The 23,907-nt window shown below is 46.5% G+C and overlaps 1 protein-coding gene and 1 pseudogene across 2 annotated transcripts; both read left to right on the top strand.

The window, feature by feature from the left end:
- The first annotated feature begins 209 nt into the window (after positions 1-209).
- Positions 210-5,685, top strand: LOC123129166 (disease resistance protein RGA5). Of its 2 annotated transcripts, none has more exons than XM_044549395.1 (5): positions 210-450; positions 580-738; positions 828-938; positions 1,045-1,906; positions 3,518-5,685. In XM_044549395.1, exons 4-5 carry the CDS (start codon positions 1,086-1,088, stop codon positions 5,454-5,456), a joined length of 2,760 nt encoding a protein of 919 aa, XP_044405330.1. In that variant the 5' UTR covers positions 210-450; positions 580-738; positions 828-938; positions 1,045-1,085; the 3' UTR covers positions 5,457-5,685. The 2 variants fall into 2 exon arrangements, with proteins under 2 accessions (XP_044405330.1, XP_044405329.1); XM_044549394.1 differs by having other exon boundaries at positions 1,018-1,906.
- Positions 5,686-9,849: 4,164 nt separating this feature from the next.
- Positions 9,850-17,698, top strand: LOC123129859 (disease resistance protein PIK6-NP-like; annotated as a pseudogene).
- Positions 17,699-23,907: the final 6,209 nt, after the last annotated feature.

Genomic DNA, 23,907 nt, shown 5'->3' with positions numbered 1-23,907 from the left:
TATGTAAATTATGTCTATGCAAACTGTGGAACTGGGGCCGTGATATTTAATTATGTTTTATGTTTATATTTTTGTTTATTATAATTTTTTTGGTGTTTTATTTTAGTTTTTGATGTCTTTTTAACTACATCTACTCCATACATGATTTGGGATGCGGCGCGTGTTGGATGTAGCTACACGGCAATGGCCCCAAGCGAACATGGGCGACCCTATTGCGGCACCAAACGGATGAAAGCAGGCCAAAACGGATGTCTGTTTGGAGTGGAGTTGGCCTAACACGACGACGACCCGGCGACGACCTCTGTTTCTTTGGTGAGCGAGGCGACGACCAGAAGCAGATCCATCCATCCCCTTCCCACAGCTTGCCCTCGTCTCGCGGTGCACCTGTCGCCGGCGTTCGAGCTTCCTCGCCGGGCTACTCTGCGGTGCACGGCCTCCCGATCCCGCTAGGTACAGCCCCGTCCCCTTTCCCACTGCGGCGCTTCGATCTCCCGCGCGTCAATCCGGCACGGGGTCGATCCGTAGCTCGTTCGGCGCAGCAATCCTCCGGCTTACCTCCGTCAATTGATTCTCTTTCAGGGTTCAGATCGACGACGCGCGCAGACAAGGGGATACAGTTCCGCTGTTCACTGTCAGTGTGCTCGATCCAGACCGCCAACAGAGAGAGCTAACTCTCAGCTGTTCACGTATCGCCGGCGTCCGAGCTTCCCTGCCCTTGGCTTCTCCTCGCCGAGTGAGGTGCCGGGCCCGCACAAAGGCCGATCTGTAGCTAGCTTGTTCGGTACAGCAATGGTTTGGCTGACCTCCGTGAATCCATTCTCTTTCAGGGTTCAGATCCACGACGCGGGCAGAGAAGGGAGTAGGATTCCACTGTTCACCGTCAGTGTGTTGTGTTCCACCGACGCTGCCACTGCCCAACAAAATCCAAATCCCGCTAGGTATGTTTGCATGTTTGCAGGTGCCGTGCTTGGATTTGGGCCTAGTGGCTTACCTTGGATTTATTTTATCCATCTTCAGGTTGTACATTGACGACCTGCACTGCAGAATATAATTGACTGGGCGAGCTCTTGAGCTATCACGGCCATATGGAGGCGGCTTTGGTAAGCGCCGCGACGGGGGTCCTCAAACCCGTCCTGGGGAAGCTGTCTGCTCTGCTCGGCGACGAGTACAAGCGTTTCAAGGGAGTGTGCAAGGAGATCAGGTTCCTCATGGATGAACTTGAGGCCATGCACGCATTTCTCCTCAAAATGTCAGAGGACGAGGATCCTGATGTGCAAGACAAAGTTTGGGCAAACGTGGTCAGGGAGCTCTCCTACGACATGGAGGACACCATCGACGACTTCATGCAGAACGTCGATGACAAAGACGCCAAGCCAGATGGCTTCATTGAGAAAATCAAGCATACACTAGGAAAGTTGGGCAAGATGCAGGCTCGGCGACACATCGGCAGCGAGATCAAAGATTTGAAGAAACAAATCATTGAGGTGAGCGAGAGGAATGAAAGGTACAAGACACGTGGGATCTTCTCCAACACCAGAAATGCGTCTGTTGATGCTAGAGCTCTTGCTATCCTTGAGGATGCCTCCAAGCTTGTGGGAATTCATGAACCTATGGCTGAAATAATCAAGCTGTTGACTCAAGGTGCATCAACAGATGAGAAACCAAAGCTGGTCTCCATCGTAGGATCTGCAGAAATGGGCAAGACAACTCTTGCAAACCAAGTGTATCAAGAGTTCAAAGAGAAATTCAAGTGTAAGGCTTTCATATCGGTGTCGCGAAATCCAGACCTGATGAATATCATGAGAACTATTCATAGTCAAGTCAGTGGTCTACATTTTGATAACACCGAAGCAGGTAGCATACAACAAGTCATCATGAATATCAACGGTCACCTAGCAGACAAAAGGTACGGTTTCTATTGCATGAACATATGTTTGGAAATCTTACAATGTCAAGTGAAATCAAATGGAGAGAGTACCAACTCTTGATACAAGTAATTTGTGCTCATATTTTCCAATCTATCATTACAAAATGTTTAAAGTGAAGTCCTTTCGATGCCAAGTGAAATCAAATGCAGAGAGTACCAACAACCACCCAACGCGCTTATGAATATCCGTTCGTGATTTATTATTTTTCCTTTCTACTGATATAGCATCTTTAACACATAGGTACTCCATCCATTGGTTATATGACATAACCTTCTGTCAGGATTAGATATTTTATGTATGTGGAAATTTTCACTTCCATCCTATATAATCAACTTGGCTCATGTTTCTTCCTAATTCTTCAGGTCTATGAATCTCCCTTGATGCCCTAAACCATTTTTTTTAGTGTGGTACCCCATGACCAGTTTTGAGATGTTCTTTCGATAATAGTTTGATATTGTAACATCTACAACCCTTTCACACACTGGATGCTACATATGTTACCATATTCTTCCTCCACCTTCTCCTTGTGTAACTGTCTTCCATCTTCAGACCAGATCCTCTGTGCATCCATCTGGATGTGCTCCAGTTTCTCCCTTTCCGCTCTCATCCGCCCACCCAATGTTGTGATGTGATGTGCAGAGTCTAGTTGCCTTGAATCCTGGAAGTTGCTGTCGACCTTGTGTGACTATTTGCATTTGCATCATAGCCATCCAAACCAGAAAAATAAGTTTAGGGGTTAAGTGGGTTCAGAAATCATATAGAGGGGAAGTGAGGCAAACTAGTTTAGAGGGGAACTGGACTTTTTCTTTTTTTGAGAAACACACAACATAAAGGTGCTTCACAGTCGATGGAACGTCGTCTCTCATTAAAAGAACATTGCCGGAAAGTCTGGAATAAATCCAAGAAATTGCTAGCACCCATGCACAAGGACTTGAACCGCGGTGTGCTTGATCCACCATAAGGAAGCTAACAATCGGAGACATTCAGTTCACAAATGGACCTTTTTCTTATATGAGTACTTTGTAGCTCTTCTTGATTCTACATAACCCTGCTGTTTGGATCCACACCTAGCTAGATTCTTTGTTCACTGCACATGATCACCTTATTGATGTCCTTTCTATACTGGCTAAGCGCATAAGACTAATGTCTCAATCCATCCCTTGTTTGAACTACTACGTGCTTGTTAATGATATTGATCACTCTTGATCCTTTTTTAAACCGTTGCTTATCACCCAATTCTATATCTGCCAAACTAATTATCATGGATCGAAGTGACACATGAATTAAATTTGTAGCATATGAGATTATAATGAAGGTTCAGAAAAGTGCTTTCGAATTTTTCCTCTGCCTAGCGTCTATTTCGCCAAAGCACACGCCTAGCATGATTACGCGCTAGGCAATCTGCTGTTGCCTAGGCACACTTAAGGGCATGCCTTGGTGTGCTTCAATGATTTTAACATGTAGCTTTCTTACATGGGAGTATTCTTTTTGGTATCACTATGCTCATGTTTACTTTATTTATTTGCCTACCCTGTCGTACGTTCTTCATATTAAAACCATGCGGATATCTCATGTGATTCCATGTACAGGTATTTTGTTGTCGTTGATGATATATGGAATGTGGAGGCATGGGATATTATTAAGTTTGCATTCCCCATGACAAGTTCTGGCAGCATCATAATCACCACTACTCGTATAAATGAAGTTGCCAAATCATGCTGTTCATCTTTCAGTGGCAATATTTATGATATAAAGCCTCTTAATTCAGTGCATTCAGGAGAGCTATTTCATAGAAGACTATTCGACTCCGAAGATAATTGCCCTCCACACCTTGAAGAAGTTTCTAATCAAATCTTGGAAAAATGTGCTGGATTACCTTTGGCAATCATAGCTATATCTGGTTTGCTGGCTAACACAAGAAGAACAGAGGACCAATGGAGCAAAGTAAAAGATTCAATTGGTCGTGCACTTGAAAGGAATCATGATGTTGAAGTAATGATGAAGATATTGTCACTTAGTTATATTGATCTGACTGCTCATCTGAAGACTTGTCTCTTATATATCAGTATATTTCCTGAGGATTCTTCAATTCATAGGATTAATCTGATACGGGACTGGATAGGTGAAGGATTCATTCCTAAAGAAGAAGGGCTTACAATACATGAGACAGGAGAAAGGTGTTTTAATGAGCTCCTCAATAGGGGCTTGATCCTACCTGGGGAAACAAATGAATATGGTGAGGTGAGGTATTGTCGAGTTCATGACGTAATTCTTGATTTCATCAAATCCAAGTCTATTCAAGAGAACTTTGTTACTTTCCTGAGTATTTCCAATCCAAAAGCTGGGACAGAAAGCATTCACCGGTTATCTCTACAAGGTGGCAAGCAAGAAAATTCAACAATACCAACAGCAGGCTTGGATTTATCCCATGTCAGATCAGTGTATGGAGCTTCCGTGGAAATGCCTTCTTTAGAGAAGTTCAGACATCTGCGTGTTCTGCACTTGATCCACTATGTCCGTTATTCAGAACAAAATCTTGAAAATCTAGTGAGGTTGTTCCAGCTGAGTTACTTGAACTTGAGACATGTAGGAATAAGAGAGCTCCCAAAACAAATTGGGCGTTTAGGGTGCTTAGAGGTACTAGACCTAAGAGAAAATCCGGTAAAGGAATTACCTGCATCTATTGTTAATCTCAGAAAATTGTCGCATCTACTTGTTGAGTATGGTGTTAAATGTCCTGATGGGGTTGCGAAGATGGAAGCATTGGAGGCGTTGAAAGAGGTCGGTGTCTCCATACAGTCATTAGACTTTGTGTCGGGCCTTGGCCAGCTGAAGAATTTGAGTAACCTGGCCCTTGATTCTAACACCAATGATACAATTGAAGCTGCGGAAGAGCGCAACAGAGCTATCGTATCTTCCCTGTGTGAGCTAGGCACCCAGAACCTGCAGTCCCTGACTATTCGGGATGGGAGAGGCCTCTTACAGGTACATCTGTGCGAGCTTACCCTCGAGAAGCTTGTTAACTTCTTTTTAGCCATCCCGCAGATCCCGAAATGGGCAAGCTCCCTCAGGAACCTCCAAAAGCTAATCCTTGAAGTGAAGGGAGTTAAGCAGGATGATATCTGCATGCTTGGGGCCTTACCCTCTCTGCTCATTCTGCACCTAAAGGAACAAACAATGTCAAACGAGCTCAGAATCAGTGGTGAAGTTGGTTTCCTATCCTTGAAGATTTTTATTTATGATGCAAAATATCACACGGTAGATCACATGTTTGCAGCACGATCCATGCCCAAGCTAGAAAAACTCGTGCTTATTTGCCACGTAGCTGAAGCTGACTCGCTGGACTTTGGAATGGAGAACCTCCGCTGCCTCAGTACTATCAGATGCGAAGCAAATGGCGACAGGGGCATTGTTCAAGCTGCAAAGACTGTCATGGAGAGAGCAGTCAGCACACATCCGAACCACCCTAATCTACTCTTTTTGCGTGTTGACAAATATGTTTGGTCTCTAATTCCCAGCTTTGATTAAATAAGTCAAGAATCAGGAACAGAAGAGTTGCCGCTGCTCGTTGTCTGGACGGCCAATTTTCAAGTTTAAGATTGCTTAGCTCGATACTTCTCTCTTATGTGGTACCCCAGTACACTGTACTCTCTCCGTTGGATGATGGAGACTACATAGTATCTGTGCGTTTGTACAAAAGTTTCACCACCTGGTTTAGTTTAACTACAAAGCACCATACTGGTGATGGAGACTACCATCTCTTGAGCTCTGCATATCATCTAAGTTGTCACTCAGAAAATGTGTATGTTGTCTCTTGTTCTCCCGGTGTCCCTAGATAACTGCTGCAAGCACGCTTCAGCATCCAGTTAGATTACTAGTACACATTTGTAAGGCGCCGACAGTCGTATGTTTAATGATTTCCTTCTGCAAGCATGCACTTTGTAAGGCGCCGACAGTCGTATGTTCCCGGTGGATGCAAACACGCACGCAAGCTGCTTGAGCGAACGGACACAAGAGAAAAACAGAGGAGGAGCAGAGCAGCACACACACAGGCTAGCTTTCCACGCAACGAATTACTAGCTTTCCACGAGCGAACCAACGACACACGCCGGCTCTGCTCGTTTGTTGTCCAGTTACAGAAACCAACACCCGGTAAAGCGACAGAGTATAGGCACACTCCCCTAGAAAAAAAGAGTATAGGCACACTCACTCTACTCTATTTCTATCGTGCTCGTTTGATGTCCCTTTGTAATTAGTATAGGCACTGGTTTTAAGTCTTTTAACACACTAGATGAACTAAAACTAAACACGTTCAGTAAAAAGGGACTAAAAGTACGGACGCGGACGTTTGGTTCCTGGGTGTATCTACACCCTATATGAAAAAAAAATTAGTAATTCAACAAAAAGTCACAAAATTCTGAAAATATTTTTGAAATAAACTCGACCTTCCATTGTACTTGTGAGAAAAAAATCACAAAACGAAAATCCCCCTTTGACTTCTTTTCAAAAAATACATTTTTTTTGTCAAAATAGTGTGAATAGTGACCTATAATAGCAAATAAATTTTGCCTTTTTTGCCCTAAAATCAATGTTGGTTTTTTCCCGGTGAAAATTTATATACTAGTGCAAAAGAAAGTCAAGTTTATTCTAAAAAAACTTCTGAACTATTTTGAATTTTTTTTTAATTATTAAAATAATTTGCATATAGGGTGTATATACAACCAGGAACCAAATTGTATTTCTCCTAAAAGTACACTTTTTATTGGTAACAGTTTGTCTTGTTAACACCTAGTTCAACAATTTTCCTTCCTTGTTTGTCCTCCCTCAAGCATGTTCTCTGGCAAGCCATTTGGAGCTCCGTAAGCCCGTGTGGACGGTTCTCCGTCTCGTGTGCCAAGCGAATATTTCACGGTTTGGCACCACGTAGCGCCCAAACTTCACGCGCGGGCCGTGTCATGCCAAAGCGCGACGGCCCTCTCCTCTCTGAGGGCTTTCCAACGGACCCAGAACTGGCTCGATCGGAGCCCATATGCTTGAGCTATGGGGTCCTACCCTAGGCTATCTTCCGTCCTGCGGCCATGACCGCGTGCATTAGGCCCGAGCAAAGTTTTTTGAAACGAGCAAGGTGAACTATAAATGATATCAAGGCTTGGTGCTAGGATGGTGATATAGTTTGGGTGGATCCCAAATATCACGAAGATAAGGGAGGGGGGGGGGGGCGGTGTTACTTGTTCACCATTCAACAAAGCAGTGAACACCTCAAAAGGATTCAAGTCAATCACTTAGTGAACGTGATGCTTACGATACGGCCATGATGCACTAACGGTATCGATAGCAACCACGCGTAGGTGATTAACCCCGGGCGGGAAAACAAAGTTGGTCAATTCGAAATTGTGAGGCCCGTAAACCCTAGCAGACGGCCTTTTTTAGCCACGATTGTTTTTCCTAACGAATCTGTATTCCCGAAGTCTACATAGTGGTAGGAAGACCTCCCGCCATGCAAAAACGTCGGGATCGCGAGAATCACAAGTCCGGCGGGACCCCATCTCTTCGAGAGCTTTCTAACACCATCCCAACCACCACCATTGGAGCCCGTATGCACCGGCTACGGCTCTCGCGAGAAGCTACCAACCCATGCCAAAATGAACCGTAGGCACGGGGCAAGTACGCCCATGCCAAAATTTAGGCGGGAAAATGAAGGAACGCTAACCAGGGCCTCGTGAAGCCAAAATTTGAGCGGGAAAGCCCACCGAATCTCTGGGAGCATGACATGGCCTCCCGGGCACGGGAGGGAAGGCTCCTCGGGAAACCAGGAGATTCTAGAACGCCGGGACCGTGCATGCGAATAGTGGCGAGCACGGGTGCCTCGGTAGCCTAGCCCTGTGATGTGTTTTTTTTCAAACTCCTTGGGTCTGTCCCAAACTTTGTGGAGGGCTCGAGGCGACGTCTACGACTTCTCTCGTGAAGACGTGGGCCCATTCGGCGCTCTGTAGGCACACATGGACCGTTCCCTGTCTCGCGCGTCAAGCGGGTATTTCAGGGTTTGGCACCACGTAGCACGCGACTTCATGTGCGGGCCGTGTCATGCCAAACCGCGACGGCCCTCTCCTCTCTAGGGCTTTCCAACGGACCTGGAACTGGCTCAATCGGAGCCTGTATGCTTGAGCTACGGGGTCCGACCCGAGGCTATCTTCCGTCCCGTGGCCATGACCGCGTGCAAGTATCCCCGACCAAACCCTTTCAACTCCACTCCACTTCCCTCCAGTCCACTCCGCCACTCAAGCTTTTGTCTGATGATCTCCTACCTTCACCAGCATGGCGGGCAGCGGATTCGAGTCCTACACCTCCAGATCCATTGATCCAGAGCTTGTCCCACGCGACCCCAAGGAGGAGATGACCATCCGCCCTCCCGGGCCCAGTCTGCCCGACAGCAGCACTCAGACTCCGTCCGTCAGGAATCCATTGGGTCCGTCCAAATGGTGCATGGATCCAGCACATCGTATGTTGCCACTGCCTCACCAGATGCGGTGCGATCCGTTTGACGTCCGAACGGTGCGGCAAATGCGCAACTGCTTCATTGGCGCGCCGAGGCGGAGGTGAACGCATGTGTGCGTACGACGCAAATATGGCGCATCGTGCCCGCCGTGCGAGGCAGCGGGCACGGGAGGTAGCGGCAGCCCTCACGGCAGCGGATGTTGGCGGGGCGGAGTCGCATTCTCTGGTGCCCCGTATGGTGCACGGCCAGCCCAGGCACCGCTACCGCGTCGTTGTGGATGTCGCCATCTCTGGACTCCGATGAAGATGTGTAGGGTATGGGAGATGGTGGTGTCTCGAGTCCCGTGAGCCGGTGCGTGTCCCATGTCGTGCTCTACCTTGCCGATGACCGAAGCACCACTTCGATGGGTGCAGCCTACTGCCGGACATGGGCACGACTTAGATTAGGTTTCACGTTGCATGTAATAGTATAGATTTGATATTTCTCAACTGAGGTATCCGGTTGTGTAAGAGATTATTTGAGACGTGACCGGTCACTACTGTGCGCGAACGCTTTCGGGCATCCGCGGTTGTTTGAGGGGTCGGATTTGCTGTATCCTGATGTAGATGCTCTGAATGGATGCATGCTGGAGTAGTTGGGTCATGATGGTCATGGCAACCGAAATCTTGAGAATTTTGTCCATTCTAAATCTTTTGGCCCATGCGTGCCTTCCACTCCTTTTCTGCACAATGACGATATAGGCTGCACACGACTCGCACTCGGATACACAACTCGCGTACGCGTGGTCAGGAAGACAAGCCAAGTCAAGTGCAGCGTCAGGTACACACACACCACACACGCATAGATAATTTCCATCCTCTCCTTGCGGCCCTGCAGTTTGCGTACGTGTTTTGGTGAAGGGGATTACCACAGACCGGCCGGATCGCTCCACCCCACTCTCGCGCTACTCCTCGTCTCTCCGTGGGTGTCCGAGCTTCACCCCTACACCTACTCCTCGTCTCGCCGGCCAGCCATCTTCTCTTCTGCTGCACATCGAATCCCGCCAGATACGGCCGGCATGGGCTTACTTCGATTAGCCACTCATCTTTTCAGGGTGTAGGTTTAGGTTGGCTACACCGAATTCCGCGGGTTCAACGCAGAATTATTGACAGATCAAGCTCTGAGCGCGGCGACGGCTCCAACTGCAACCGCACTGCTAACCGAGCTCGCTCTCGCTCCGAGTTGCAACTAGTGAATAAATTCCAGATCCCGCTAGGCTAGGTACACCCCAGCTCCCTCGTATGCCTCTTACAAAAGAAGAAGAAGAAAAATGCAAAAAGGCTCCCACGTCGGTGTTCGTCTTGTAACTTCTTCGGCGCACTAGTGCCTCGGGTGAGTGGCTTAACTATGAGTCTATGACTAATCCATCCTCTTTTCAGGGTCTAGACTTGGCGCAAACTTTCCTGTTCAATCACTGGCCGTGCATTCGAGCTCTGTGGCCATGGAGGCGGCTCTAGTGACTGTGGCGACGGGGGTCCTCAAACCTGTCCTCAGGAAGCTGGCCACCCTGCTCGGCGACGAGTACAAGCGTTTTAAGGGTGTGCGCAAGGAGATCGGGTCTCTCACTCGTGAACTCGCCGCCATGGAGGCTTTTATCCTCAAGATGTCGGAGGAGGAGGAGGATCCCGATGTGCAGGGTAAAGTCTGGATGACTGAGGTGCGGGAATTGTCCTATGATCTGGAGGATGCCATCGATGACTTCATGCAAAGTGTTGGTGACAAAGACGAAAAGCCAGATGGCTTCATTGAGAAGATCAAGAGCTCGCTAGGGAAGTTGGGGAAGATGAAGGCTCGCCACCAAATCGGCAAGGAGATTCAGGATCTGAAGAAACAGATCATTGAGGTGGGCGATAGGAACGCAAGGTACAAGGGTCGTGAGACCTTCTCCAATACCAAAAATGCGACCGTTGACCCTAGAGCTCTTGCTGTATTTGAGCATGCATCGAAGCTTGTTGGAATCGATGAACCCAGGGCTGAGTTGATCAAGTTGTTAACTGACGAGGATGGAGTTGCATCAACACAACAACACGTGAAGATGGTCTCCATTGTTGGATCGGGAGGAATGGGCAAAACAACTCTTGCAAACCAAGTGTATCAAGAGCTAAAAGAGAAATTCAAGTGTAAGGCTTTCATATCTGTGTCACGAAATCCAGATATGACGAATATCTTGAGAACCATTCTCAGTGAAGTCAGTGGCCAAGCTTATGCTAGCACAAAAGCAGGGACTATACAACAACTCATCGGCAAGATCACCAATGTTCTAGCACACAAAAGGTTCGGTTCTATTTGTGTTTGTCATCATCGGATGCATGCGAAACTTGTTTAGACATATAGCAGAAACCATACTGATAAATTATCTAAAAATGTTCATTATTTCTGCATTTTAGTATATACACCCTCTCTGTTCCCAAATGTAAACGTCGTACATTTGAGAACGGAGGTAGTACTTTCTAAGATGTTAGAAAATCTCATGGGCAAATATGACCATGTTGATGTCTAAAATGAGAAATAAAATACAATATCACGCAGATACAAATCAACAACTACCCTAAGTGACAATGTGGTTTTTCTTCTTCTCACATGAAAGTTCTCGTTTTCTAGGAAAATTCAAAAAATCACACTTGTACATGATCGAGGATCGTATTTAAATACTAGGTGCAAAACATGTGTTCCATCAGAAAAAAAATAGTACGCAAAAAATTGTTAACACGAACAGCTCATCACTTGTGGGTTCCCCATCCGTCAGTACTAAGGATCGGTTTGCTATTGTTGAACTGTGTCGTGCTATGCTTACTATATAATCTGCTGCAGAGAACTTGTCAGGGAGGTTGGCAATAGCCAATAGGGATCGAGCAAACAATAAAATAGGGAAAGGAAAGTTGGGCAAGCGGGACTATATATCATATTCCATTGTAGCCTGAGGAAGTTCTGCTGCAAAGAGAGCCTTAGCTGAGAGATTAGGCATAGAATTTTGCAGCATAACCATTAGGGTTTAATTCCTAAAAGTGACAGGTGATGCATAGGGTTTTCCCCTCATTTATTGAGCATCAAGCTTGATATGTGGTGGAATCACTCATCAAGATTAAATCTTAAAAAAAATTGAGTAAAAAGATCGTGTGCATCCCTAGTTGATCCAGAGGCTGAAAAGTGAAATTCTCTCCCAAAATTTAAGGCGATACGTAAATGCTTCCCGGGTCGCTCTCCCATGCGACTCCGGAGTCCCTCGCCGCCACCACTAGGTCCCCTTGTCGTCGCTGGAATCTGCCGGGGCTAGGCCCCATGGCGGACGGAGGCGGTGACACTGCTAGCTTCTGATCCAGGCGCATCTGGGTCAAGTCTTAGATCAAATCACATTGCCACAGCCATCTTCGCTCCTGGATCTGTGTGACAAGCGTCGGACGGTGCATGATGGCTCCCCACCAGCTGTTGCCGAGTTTCAGGAGCCGTCCTGAGCGACTGGGACACGTGCCCCTGCTCGCCCTCATTGACAACATTGGGGAAGTGTTCCCAGCAGCCTTGTTGGGACATCAACATCGTTTTGCAACCATACGCCCGACCTATGAGGCGGTAGTGAGTGAGGTATGCTTCGTAGTCGGTTTTGGTCCATGTGGTGACCACTCCGGCTCGGGGCGCCATCAAAATAACTTCATGAGAGTTTCTCTCTCCAGATCTGGTGGTTGCCATCGATGGCTTGTACAGGCGATGTTTTCGGATGCAACAGGAAGGCTCCGTTCTGGCAGTGAGATGCAATCTATGGACAACAGCTTGATGTAGAGAGTATGGTTGTGCAACGGTCGTGACGAGATTTCTAGCGTATCACATGTAGATGTTGGAATCGTGGAAATCGGTGGCGACAACACATGATTGACTTTGATTTGGTGGTCTTTTGAGCACTCTGTCTGGAGCTCCAGGATGAAAACCCTAGGTCTGACTTAATATGGTTATACCTGGCAATGACAATTTTTTTGCAGTATTACCTTGTTGTTGTTGAGGGCATTGCCCGGTTATACTCGGACTTGTTCTTCAAAGTGAAAACTTAGAATCTGGCCTTTGGTGGTTTGATCTAATGTCGACGACAATTGAGTGGCGCTCCCTTATTGAAGGTGTTGCTATTGAAAAACTTTGTTGTCCTTGTGGTGTCAAGAGATGGTTGGTGCAGATATGGTCATTGATGTAGTTTGTTAATCATTTTTTTGATTGCTTGAGTTTTTCTTCATAGCTTAAGCATAGTTTTGGTGTTGGACAACTTTACTATTTGCTAGAGTGTTTATTTGTGTGTGTGCATTGATGTTGTGTGCATCCTAGCTATGCAGAGCCCAGGTGTGTGCTCATGGTATTTGTATCCACTTGATGCTTCACTTTGAGCCAATAAAATTCACCCTTTGTTAAAAAAAGGAAGTTTTGTTGGTGCCGATCTATTGTATGGAAGAGTGGAATGCCTTATGCAATTACTGTCGCTTAGAGCATATCTATCTCTTCCCCTAAAAACTTTGAACTCCTCAAAATTTCCACATTTGAGGAATTAACTCCATCTAGAACTTCCTTTGAAATCATCAACTCCTAAAAATTTCAGGAGTTACTCCTTAAATTTGTCCCTCCTAGTCAAACTTGAGCAGTTTGAGGAGCCTCCTCAAATTTCAGCCACCGCCCGCCGCCACTCACCACTTCCACCGCGGCACGACCGGGCTCCCCAAGGCCATGATGGCCTCCCAAGTGTCCCCCCTGCTCGTGATGGCATAATGCCTGACTCCAACAAGGCTTGGTATGATACAACGACCGACCGACGAGGTTGGGGACGACGAGGGACAATGCAACATCAGTGGTCGACCTATGGCACGCTGTCCAAGACTCGTTACACACCTTTGGGAGCTAACCTCCGGTGGCGGTGGTGGCAGGATCCGCAGACCATGCTCTCCCAACGAACAGAGTGGGTCAGGCCTCTAAAGTGTTTGTCGTCTCCAGCAAACGACAACATGGAGTGCTCACCGAGGAGTGTCGTGCTAGGAGAGATGCAAGGAGGAGTATGGAGGGGTTGGTGGTTGCTAGGGAGGGCCAATGTTGAGGCCACATTCTCCACATGCACAAATGCATCATAGCTTCAATGGAGTTGTGTTGGTGTTGCTCCTCCAGCCAAATTGACGAGGTAGGAATCTTTCTAGGGATCTCAGGTAGCTACGGTCGAGGGAACTCGAGCTGGGGAATGAAGCAACTAGGCATGCCACATTATCAAGGTGTCAAACAACGGTGATCTCGTTGGAGGTGAAGGAAGAGGGCACAATTCCTCGGCACGGGGTGCTACTGGAAAAAAAAGGAGGGATGTAGCTAGCTAGGGATGCCTTCGTCTATGAGAAACCACAACAGACGTCGGCAAATGGAAAGGTGGAGGTACCGGTAAAGGAAGGAGAAGGAGATGGATACTTCTAGGCGGTGTATGGGTCTATGCGGATGGGAGTTAAGTTTACTCTGGTCATAGTGGGGAGTAACTTATACTAATGTCATGCATATAACACTAGTATGAGTTAGAACCTTTATAGTGCAAAGTAACATAGTAGTAGTGCCATAGATGGCTTCGTTTACTAGCTTCTAGACTCATCTTCTCTTGGGAAGCGTTATGCCACAGTAACATTCCCACTATGTTGCCACAAATATCACTCCTCATTAATTAATTTCCACATAAGCAAAAAAATTGGAGTGCGCTATGTTACTAGCTAAGTTACTCCCACTATGACCAGCCTTAGACCCAAGGCAAAATTACTTATGTGACAAATATTTAATGAGGAGAGAGGTGTGTGGTAATATAATATGTTACCGTAACATAGCACTTTCAAAAAACATAACGCTTCCCAAAGCAAAATGAGTCTACAAGCTAATAAATAAAGTCATCTATGACACTACTATTATGATACTTTAAATTACTCCCCACTATGACTAGTCCAAGGTTGATAGATGCCCATCTAAAATTTGATGAGTTATGTTTTGAGAGGTTGTTTGATGAGTTAAAACTTAGTGGAAGGGCTAGAGATACCCTTAGGTTAGGAACTTTAGTGCCGAGCATGCAACATATTTCACTACAGAAAATGCCATAGCTTTAGAAGAATGAATTAGACATTCATCTTAAAATAAAGTTCTTATATATATTATTCTTCATCATACATTTAAAGAATAACAGAAAATAAAGTGCCTTTAAACTTTCCTCCGGGGCTGTACTCCGAGTGCTCCATAATTAAGTGTGAACTTAGTTGTGGAATTAAAAAGACAAAGCATCTTTGCTTCGTGCTTATCCATGACTGGTAGAAGGAAGAACGACATGGAGTTTGCTCCTGGGCTCAAATGCACCCTCGTAAATAGTAAAATAGTAAAATAGTAAAAAATAAAACTCTGACATCTTTTGTGGAATCTTTTACATGCGTACATTTTTTCTTAACAAAAAACGTTCCTGATGCTATAGGAGGAAAAAGAATTGATGCTCGGAAAACACTATTTTTTTAAAGCATCTTGGAGCATTGTTTCTTCACGAAAATTAGCATGTTTGTATAACATTCAACGGAGTTCTTTGTTTTGAAAGGCGATTAGCATGGCCTCTGCATCACAAGGATGCACACATCCATATTCAACAAAGTTTGTGGCAAAACTTTTAAGAATTTTCTAATTTTATTTAATTTTCCTATTTTAATTTTGTAAGTACGTTTGACCTTGGGATGAGAAGAGCACTTTGGAGAAGAATTACAAGCTATTTGACATAAAATGCGTTGCAAGTTAAACTGTAGTTTTATTTACTTGGTGTACGCACAATAGTTTCGTCCAGATCACTCTGTAGGCCTTGGTATTTGCCCAATTTAGAATGAAAGGGTCCGATTGTTGAAGTTTAGGGCTTAGTTTTGAATGCAATTATTATCAAGGCTTTCATCCTAACCATAAAACATTTTTTTAATTTTATCATGGGTCTTTTCATCATTTGCCAACACAAAATACGTCCTAAAATGTAGGTTAGACAAAGGGTAGCTAATTTCTACTTAGGTATGTAACTACACAAGCAAAAAAAGCTATCAAATATATATTTTAAAACATCATTTGTTTTTCGCCAAACTAAAATCATGAGCTGAACATCAAACATCAGCATAAAGCGGGGCAAATAGCACAAAATCCACACATGTGAATGCTTGAATTTTATATGTTATTACTTTATATTTTTATATGCATGCTTTTCAATGAGAACAGCTTCCTAATGTATGATCTTCACATTAAGGTAACGCTGATAAATCATGTGCAGGTATTTTGTTGTTGTTGACGATATATGGGCTGTGGATACATGGGATGTTATTAAGTGTGCATTCCCCATAACATGTTCTGGCAGTATAATAATCACCACTACTCGTAAAAGTGATGTCGCAGATTTATGTCGGTCATCATGTAGTGGTTGTATCTATAATATGAGGGCACTTGATGTGGTGCATTCAAGGCAACTATTTCACAGAAGACTGTTTCATTCCAATGAAGATTGCCCTCCGAACCTTCAAAAAGTTCTTGATGAAATTTTAAAAAAATGTGGTGGCTTACCTTTGGTGATCATTGGCATATCTGGTTTGTTGGCTATCACGGAAAGAACAGAACATATGTGGAATCAGGTGAAAGATTCAATTGGTCGTGCACTTGAAAGGAATCCTGGTGTTGAAGCAATGATAAAGATATTGTCACTTAGCTACTTTGATCTTCCTCCCCATCTAAAAACATGTCTCTTGTATTTGAGTATATTTCCGGAAGATTCTGTTATTGAGAAGAGAGCCCTAATATGGAGATGGGTTGCTGAGGGATTCATTCACAAAGATGGCAGATACACAACATATGAGTCAGGAGAGAGGTGTTTTAATGAGCTCCTCAATAGGAGTTTGATCCAAGTTGCATGCACAAATGAATATGGTAAGGTGGAGAGCTGTCGAGTTCATGACATAATTCTTGATTTCATCATATCGAAGTCCATCGAAGTGAACTTTGTCACTTTAATTGGTGTTCCGTATATAACTAGCAGGACGCAAAGCAAAGTTCGCCGGCTCTCTCTCCAAGTTGATGAGGAAGGAAATTCAATAAGAAAGACTGGCATGGTATTGTCTCATGTACGATCACTCAATGTGTTCGGTTATTCCATGGAAATCCCTCCTCTGAGTGAGTTTGGGCATTTGCGTGTTTTGGACCTTGAGCTTTGCAACCAAGTGGAAAACCACCATCTAGCAAATATTGGGAGGTTGTTTCAGTTGAGGCATCTCAACCTCAAATGGACAGAAGTAAGTGAACTCCCAAAAGAAATCAGCCATCTACGTTGCTTAGAGATGCTAGACATAAGAGGCACTCAATTACAAGAATTACCATCAACTATTGTGAACCTCGAAAGATTGGTGGATGTGCTTCATGAAAGTAGTGTTAAGTTTCCAAATGGAATTGAGAAGATGCAAGCATTAGAGATGTTGGGAGAGGTCAATGTCTATAGGCAGCCATTTAACTTCCCGCAAGAACTTGGACAGCTGCAGAACCTGAGGAAGCTGGTCCTCAATTTTGAAGGTGCTTCCATCTCTGTACAGGAACATGAAGAGGAACAGTGCAATAAATCTATTGCTTCTGCTCTTCGCAAACTAGGCACTCAAAACATTCGTTCTCTAACTACTGTTTGTGGGGGGCGCTTCTTACAACAGGGATCTTTGTGCCCTGTTCCGTTTAGCCTCCAGGAATTCATTATGACCAAGGGCTCGCATGTGGAGCAGGTTCCGGAATGGGTGAGTTCCCTTGTAAACCTCCAGCTGTTGCCCCTAGAAGTGAACAAATTCACGCAGGAAGATCTACGGGTCCTTGGAAGCTACCGGAGTTGCTCATTCTGGAAGTGGTCGGAATGGGAAAGTATAGCGATACAAGTTTCACAGTTAGCGATAAAGTTGGGTTCCGATGCTTGAGGAAGTTCTCTTTGGAATCATGTAAATGGATGTTTTTTGAAGCAAGATCCATGCCTAAGCTAGAAAAACTCGAAATTGGAATTTGGAGGTCCGGTTATGACACTGCTAGTGGAATTTGGAGGCCCGGTTACTGGAAATTCGGAATGGGAAATCTCCCGTGCCTCCTTAGTCTCAAATTTGCAACATATGGCTGGGACTGGGATGATGGCAGTCTTGCAGCTGCACAGGATGCTATGGAGAGAGCAGCTGGTAGACATCCCAACCGGTCTACTCTCATCTTTCAAAAAATCTGCTGATAGTAGCCTTGAGGTACTACTGTATTCCCAAGATTTTATAAACTTTATGATCTTTCTCTTAATTTCGTTGACTCATATGTTCATGTTTCCTTCCCTGTACAAGCTCAAGCAAGAAAGATCATGAGTGCCAGGACAGGAAGGGACTAATTATTGCACTATCAGCTTCCCACCTCTTTGAGGAGACAAGGCGACATTGGTACACAAGTTTCATCCTCTCGTTCAGTTTAACTGCAAGCACTACTGTTACTGTCCCTAGCAAGCAGTGGAGTTTGGGGCTACAAGCACCTACAAGAAATGCCTCGTGGGCCGGCCGGCAACATGAGAGTTGCTGCTGCTTTTCTCCCTTTGATGATACATTCTATTCCCGCGTCCTCTTTCACATGAATAATGTAAAGGCATTTCTAGCTAGCTTACACAACAGTTTTTTGTTGGGCAATTCTTACATATGTTACTCCTTAATTGGCTCATCTCCTTGTCTTATTAATTATGTTGTGAGCTTCTCTTAAATGAGTACAAGACATTTGTACGTGATTAAAAGCACTATATGGAATTCCGACCTACTCACTTGTGCTGATTTAGTAGTAGAGTTGTTGTTAGCTCCTCCTCGTGAGTCGGTTCTCAAATTCAAACAGTATCTGGATATATTGCATGCTTCTCTGTTCTATGATTCATCGATGTACTTTACATTTTTTGAAATTTAAACAAATTAGGCCAGAGAAATTGTACCTAATACGAGCAATAAGTGCCATTGCCTTGCCTTATTTATTATATTCTTTTGTACTGGTTGTCACTGTTATAAAATTGGTTCGTAAGCACTGTCCCGCTGGTCTTGTGTTGCATATATTACTTGCTTCATCGGTCTTGTTTTGTTGATATTCCGAGAAAGATTCCCTTGGCGCTAAGTGGCTAACATTGTGTATACATTGTGACCAGGCGAGTGTTTGAAACGCTCTCTCTTCCTGTTGCTACCTTCTGTTTACGAAAAAGGATTTTCCCCTGCTTTATAGATAAAGCACCATTACCACCACATTTGAGTAAGAAGATACAAACGCACTCCACCACCACACTGAACACACGCCCAAGGCGAGATACAAAGGTGCCGAGCACCGAAAATACCGCGCCAACGACGACTATGCACCCTAATGATAAGCCGAAGACCACCATGAAGATGAATAATCAATCGAGGAGTGGTGAGACGGACACGGCCGGAGCAGGGACTCCAAGACGATGCCTTCAAGAAGGATACGACCGTAGAAAGCCGTCATCGTCTGATACTGAAGATCAAGTTTTCACCAAGAGTGACATGCTGGAGGCGGGAGCACCACGACGGAGCCTGCATGGAGGGGAGAGACATCCACGGACACCGTCTCCGTCAGCCAATACCGGGACTAGTCAAGTGGTGAACCCCGGTGCTCCTACCCCTCCGTCGCAACCCCGCTCCACCAACCACCCGCATCCATGCCGCCCAAGCTACTGTGGCTGCCCGCCCACACCCGAGCCGCGCAGTCAGCCCACGACCAACGCGCCTCCAGCCGCCAGAGCCGCCGCCCTACCTCCAGACCGCCCCGATGACCACCAAAGACCGAGACTTTGAACAAATCCACACCCCAACCACCTCCGAGACCGCTGGCCAACCACCCCCGCCTCGAGCAACGCCGGAACCGAAAACACATGAGGATGGGGAAGGGGGAGGAGTGGTCGGCCCACGACCACGACCAGCAACCACCTTGGGCAAATGACGGGCAGCTCGGCAGCGGAGCTCCCGTCCCTCCAACCAGCTCCCCACCTCGAAACCACCAGTTTCGCCTCATCCTGCCATTGGCCCGGCCCCGCGCGAGACCACGGCAGCGGCCCGTCGCCGGAGCAGAGGAAGCAGAGCCCTCGCCGCCACGTCCATGGATGGCCACCGGAGGAGTCTCCCGCGCCGTACGATGCCGACCAGCCGCAAGGGCCCGGCCGGGCAGCGGCGCACGCATCCACCCGCGGCCGCGCCGCCCCCCTCCCCCCCGGCACACGAGCCATGGCAAGGGAGGCCAACCACGACCCGTGGCTCCAGAGGCAGATCTGGGCGCGCCACTGCAGCGGCGCGCCACCAACGGCCTCCAGCCCACACCGCCTCTGCGCTGCCCGTCGCATCGCCGCCACGCCCCGTCGCCGGCCCACTCCGGCGTGCCGCCGAGCTGCCGCGCCCAGCACCGTATCCCCCGTGCGCGGAGACAAGAGAGTCCCGCCGCCGCCCGCGACGAATGGGCTTCGCCCGCTCGCGCCCCCCGGCGGCGCTAGGGTTAGTCCCCCCGGACGCTCGCGGGAGCGTCGCGGGAGGAAGGGGACAAATTCGATCTAGCCCCTTCCCAGTGGAAGTCGTTGCTACCTTCTGTTGGTGGCCCCCTACCTTATTCCCATCAACGATTCCAAACTGGCATCACCAAGATGAGATGAAGTTGCCGCTGCTCTTTTCACCTCGTCCACTTCCCAAGTTTCTTGATTTCCTTTTTCATGCGCTGACTTGAAGTTTTCCCTCAATGTGTCATGCCAATGTATTTGTTCACCATTATTCATGTTGGCTGTTATTGTTATGTAATTTCCCCTTTTCGTATGCTCCTTTAGTTGTGCATTTGTGGTTAATTATCATTTCATTCATGGAGTAGCTAGGAAGTTTCATTTCATTATCATTTCCTTTTTTTTGCCCGCAAAAAAAAACCATGATAAATAAGTTCCTCTCATTTTCTCGACGATTTCGATGCTGTGTATATACATATATGCTTACAGTTTATTAAATGCTTTCTACATAATCACCGTAAATGTAGTGATATTGATGTTAGCAAGATGACACAGATATACGTGCCTGTGTGTTTGCTTCACCAATCATGCATCTAACTGACATGTCTCGCTCATCTATGATGAATCATGTTCTCTATGATGAATCATGAATGCGTCTCCACTCTCCGAGTTCCAGACTGGCCTGCTGTTCTGACTTGTTTTGTGTAGGAGCGATGAATCGTATGTGCCTGCAGGTACGTCCCTGTAACCTGCTACTTCAAATCTATCTTAATCTTGAATTTTTCTTATACCATTTCATTCTCCACCGTCAGTCATCCTTGTGTTATTTTTCTGAACAAGTTCTTTGCCAAGAAACTGAACGAGTTCTTCTGACATCAAGGAACTCTTGTGCTAAACTGAGTGAAAGATAAAAAGTGAACTTGTTATGGTGCTGCTAGAAGGAGGGCGCGAGAGTGCCGGCCGGCAGTGGCGTAGCTAGGGGGTGGCCAGGGTAGTCCATGGACCACCCTGGAATTTCCCCATAGCTTGTATATAGTATAGTAAAAAAATATTTCTTTGAAAATAAATAAACTTATGTAAATATTTCTATTGATGGACCACCCTGATTTATTGGGCTAGCTACGCCACCGCCGGCCGGGGGCCTTTTTGCCCACGGCCGGGCAAGACGGAAGGGATTTCCTTCTTAATTCTTGCTTGATTAGATTGATACATCTCCTTTCTTTATATAGAGAGGTTTACTTGACTTCCAAGCAAAGCCTACTTGACCCCTAAGCAAGCGACCCTTATCTCTAATTAACCCTAAGACTAACGGATCCATTAGGCCCATTAGTACTCTAACACTACACCCCACCTGGACATGCAGCTTGTCCTCGAGCTGCAGCCTAACCAACTTATAACCATGACTACGCAACACAAACCTAACACCTAAAAACAAGCCTTTTACATCTCGGCTTGTTTTATTATTCTCAACCTGAAATGGACTAGGGCGCTTTATTTTGGACCCCTTAATAAAAAGTGGACACCATCCACACATCGGACGTGCACGTGTACAGCCACCTGGATCCCATGGACACCACCTGGACAAAAGGAGTGCATGTGTATGGCCACCTGGAAATGCTTGCAAGAGTGACCAGCGGAGGCGCCCTCGCGGCGGCCGGTGGCGGATTGCAGTGGTGCTACGCGGTGCGCTCCTGTCAGTGACACCCTGCCTTCTTCCCGCCGGACGGCTGTTGGTCTGCACCGCACAGAGAAGAGTTGAGGGCTTGCGATGCAGAATGACGAGGAGGGGTGCGCCCCCCAACCGCCGATGTCGCAGATTTTGAGGTCACTGCCCGCGGGGAAAACAATATGCCCAAGATCCCCGATGCAGCGGACGAGAGTGAGGTCCTTTGCGCAGCGAAGGGCAACTTGGAGGAGCGGCAGCTGCAGACCACGCATCTCCCGCACACGCCGACGCGCTAGGAGGCCGCGCGCAGCAGCCTGCAGCCTCACCGTTGCCGACACGTGGCGGGTAGCGATCCAAGACGGAAGCGGTGACGGCGACGGCGGGGACTTGATCTGTTGGATGTGGACGCCCTGGCATGGCGGCGGCGCTGATGGGAACGAGGTCGTCGCAGTCCCGTCGTAGGGCATCCCATACTGGGCGGCGGAGCTGACCGGCTATGGCTGTAGCAGCTGCGGCGGCTGCTGCGGCGGAGCGCCGGGAGGGGCGGAGGCCGCCAGGAGCGGCGGCTGCCACTGCAGCCAGGGCTGGGCGGTGGTGGCGATGGATGGCAGCTGCAGCGGCCCGGCGAGCGCTGCAAACGCCGCCTGGTGCGGCGGCTGCCATGGCAGTCACGACGACGCGGGGGCGGCGATGGGTGGCGCAGCCGGGTGCGGCCCGTAGGACCCGGCCAATAACAGATGGATGTTCTGGACCGCCTGGGTTAAGTCCCGCAGCACCCCGAGCACCTCCTCCGGGGTGAGGACGGCGGGGGCGGGCGTGGCGGAGGATCCTGGCGCGGGCAGGAGCGGGGCGACGGTTGTGGTGGTCGCCGGAGGCGACGAGGTGACCGGCAGCGGAAGAGACGGGCTTGGCGGCGGTGAAGACATGATCGAACCGAAGCTAACTGATACCAAATTGTTATGGTGCTGCTAGAAGGAGGGCGCGAGAGTGCCGGCCAGGGGCCTTTTTGCTCACGGCCGGGCAAGAGGGAAGGGATTTCCTTCTTAATTCTTGCTTGATTAGATTGATACATCTTCTCTTTTTATATAGAGAGGTTTACTTGACTTCCAAGCAAGACTTACTTAACCCCTAAGCAAGCGACCCTTATCTCTAATTAACCCTAAGACTAACGGACCCATTAGACCCATTACGTACTCTAACAAAACTTGTATTGATTTGAGGTACAGAGCAGCAACTGAATACAGAGCACGGTTTTACTTGTTTGTAAAGGGGATGAGTCCGTCCTGCTTGCATGCACTTTCAATCCTATCTTAATCTTGGTTTTCACTTATTATTACTACTACTCCCCGCACCGTCGTACAATACCACTTCACAAAATATGCTTTTCCCGGCCTAGGTTTGATAATAGTGTGAGAGTGATGAACGGTCGTTTATTGCGACCAAAAAGGGCTTTGCTGGTTTCCCATTTTAGAATGTTTATGGGTTGGTTTTTCATGTCTAAGGAAGCTTCTAGAAGATTCTCTCTAGTTTTTACCGGTTTCCTTTTTGGTTTTTATTTCTAGTTTTTCTTATTATTATATTTTGTTTTCTTTTCTTATTTCCACTTTTTTCACATTTAAGAAAAATGTTCATGTTTTTAGAAACACAAAAAAATTATAATTTTTCAAAAAGTATCCCTTTTTAAGAAACAAGATTTTTTTTATGTTTTTAAAAATAAATTAATGATTTTAGAAAAGAAATCTAAATTTCAAATTAATTCACATTTTTTAAAGATGTTTGGTTTCTTAAACTAACTAATTATTCGTGTTTTTTTAGAAAACCAAATGGAAAAACTGACTGATAACCAGTAGAAAAAACTACAAGTAAACCAGGAAGAAAAGTTCTCCATTCGCTATGTTCAAGTCGGTACAGCCCCGGTTGCCAAATGAGCTGGCCGTGTCGCGAATTGATATAGTAAGTGTAAAATAGTGCGAGAGCTACACTCGAAAGGTGCATCAAGAGTCCAAAGGGTCACAAGGCAGCAATTTTACCACTCGCCAAGGCTCCCCTTCACAATAAATTCTATAACAATTTGTTAATTAAGACGAGAACTTAAAATCCGAAAATCTATCCCACATACTCTAATTACTAAGTACTAAGATATATATTTGGATAATATCCCCAAGGATATCACATATGATACTGATAGAAACCATTCATGGGCATCCACTTTGTGTATAGAAACATGTAGTTTAAAATTAATCGCTAGTTGGTGAAATGAAAT

Source organism: Triticum aestivum, chromosome 6A (assembly GCF_018294505.1).
Source record: "Triticum aestivum cultivar Chinese Spring chromosome 6A, IWGSC CS RefSeq v2.1, whole genome shotgun sequence".
NCBI lineage: Eukaryota > Viridiplantae > Streptophyta > Magnoliopsida > Poales > Poaceae > Triticum > Triticum aestivum.
The sequence above is the reverse complement of the archived record's forward strand: the minus strand, read 5'-3'. Positions and strand labels throughout refer to the sequence as shown.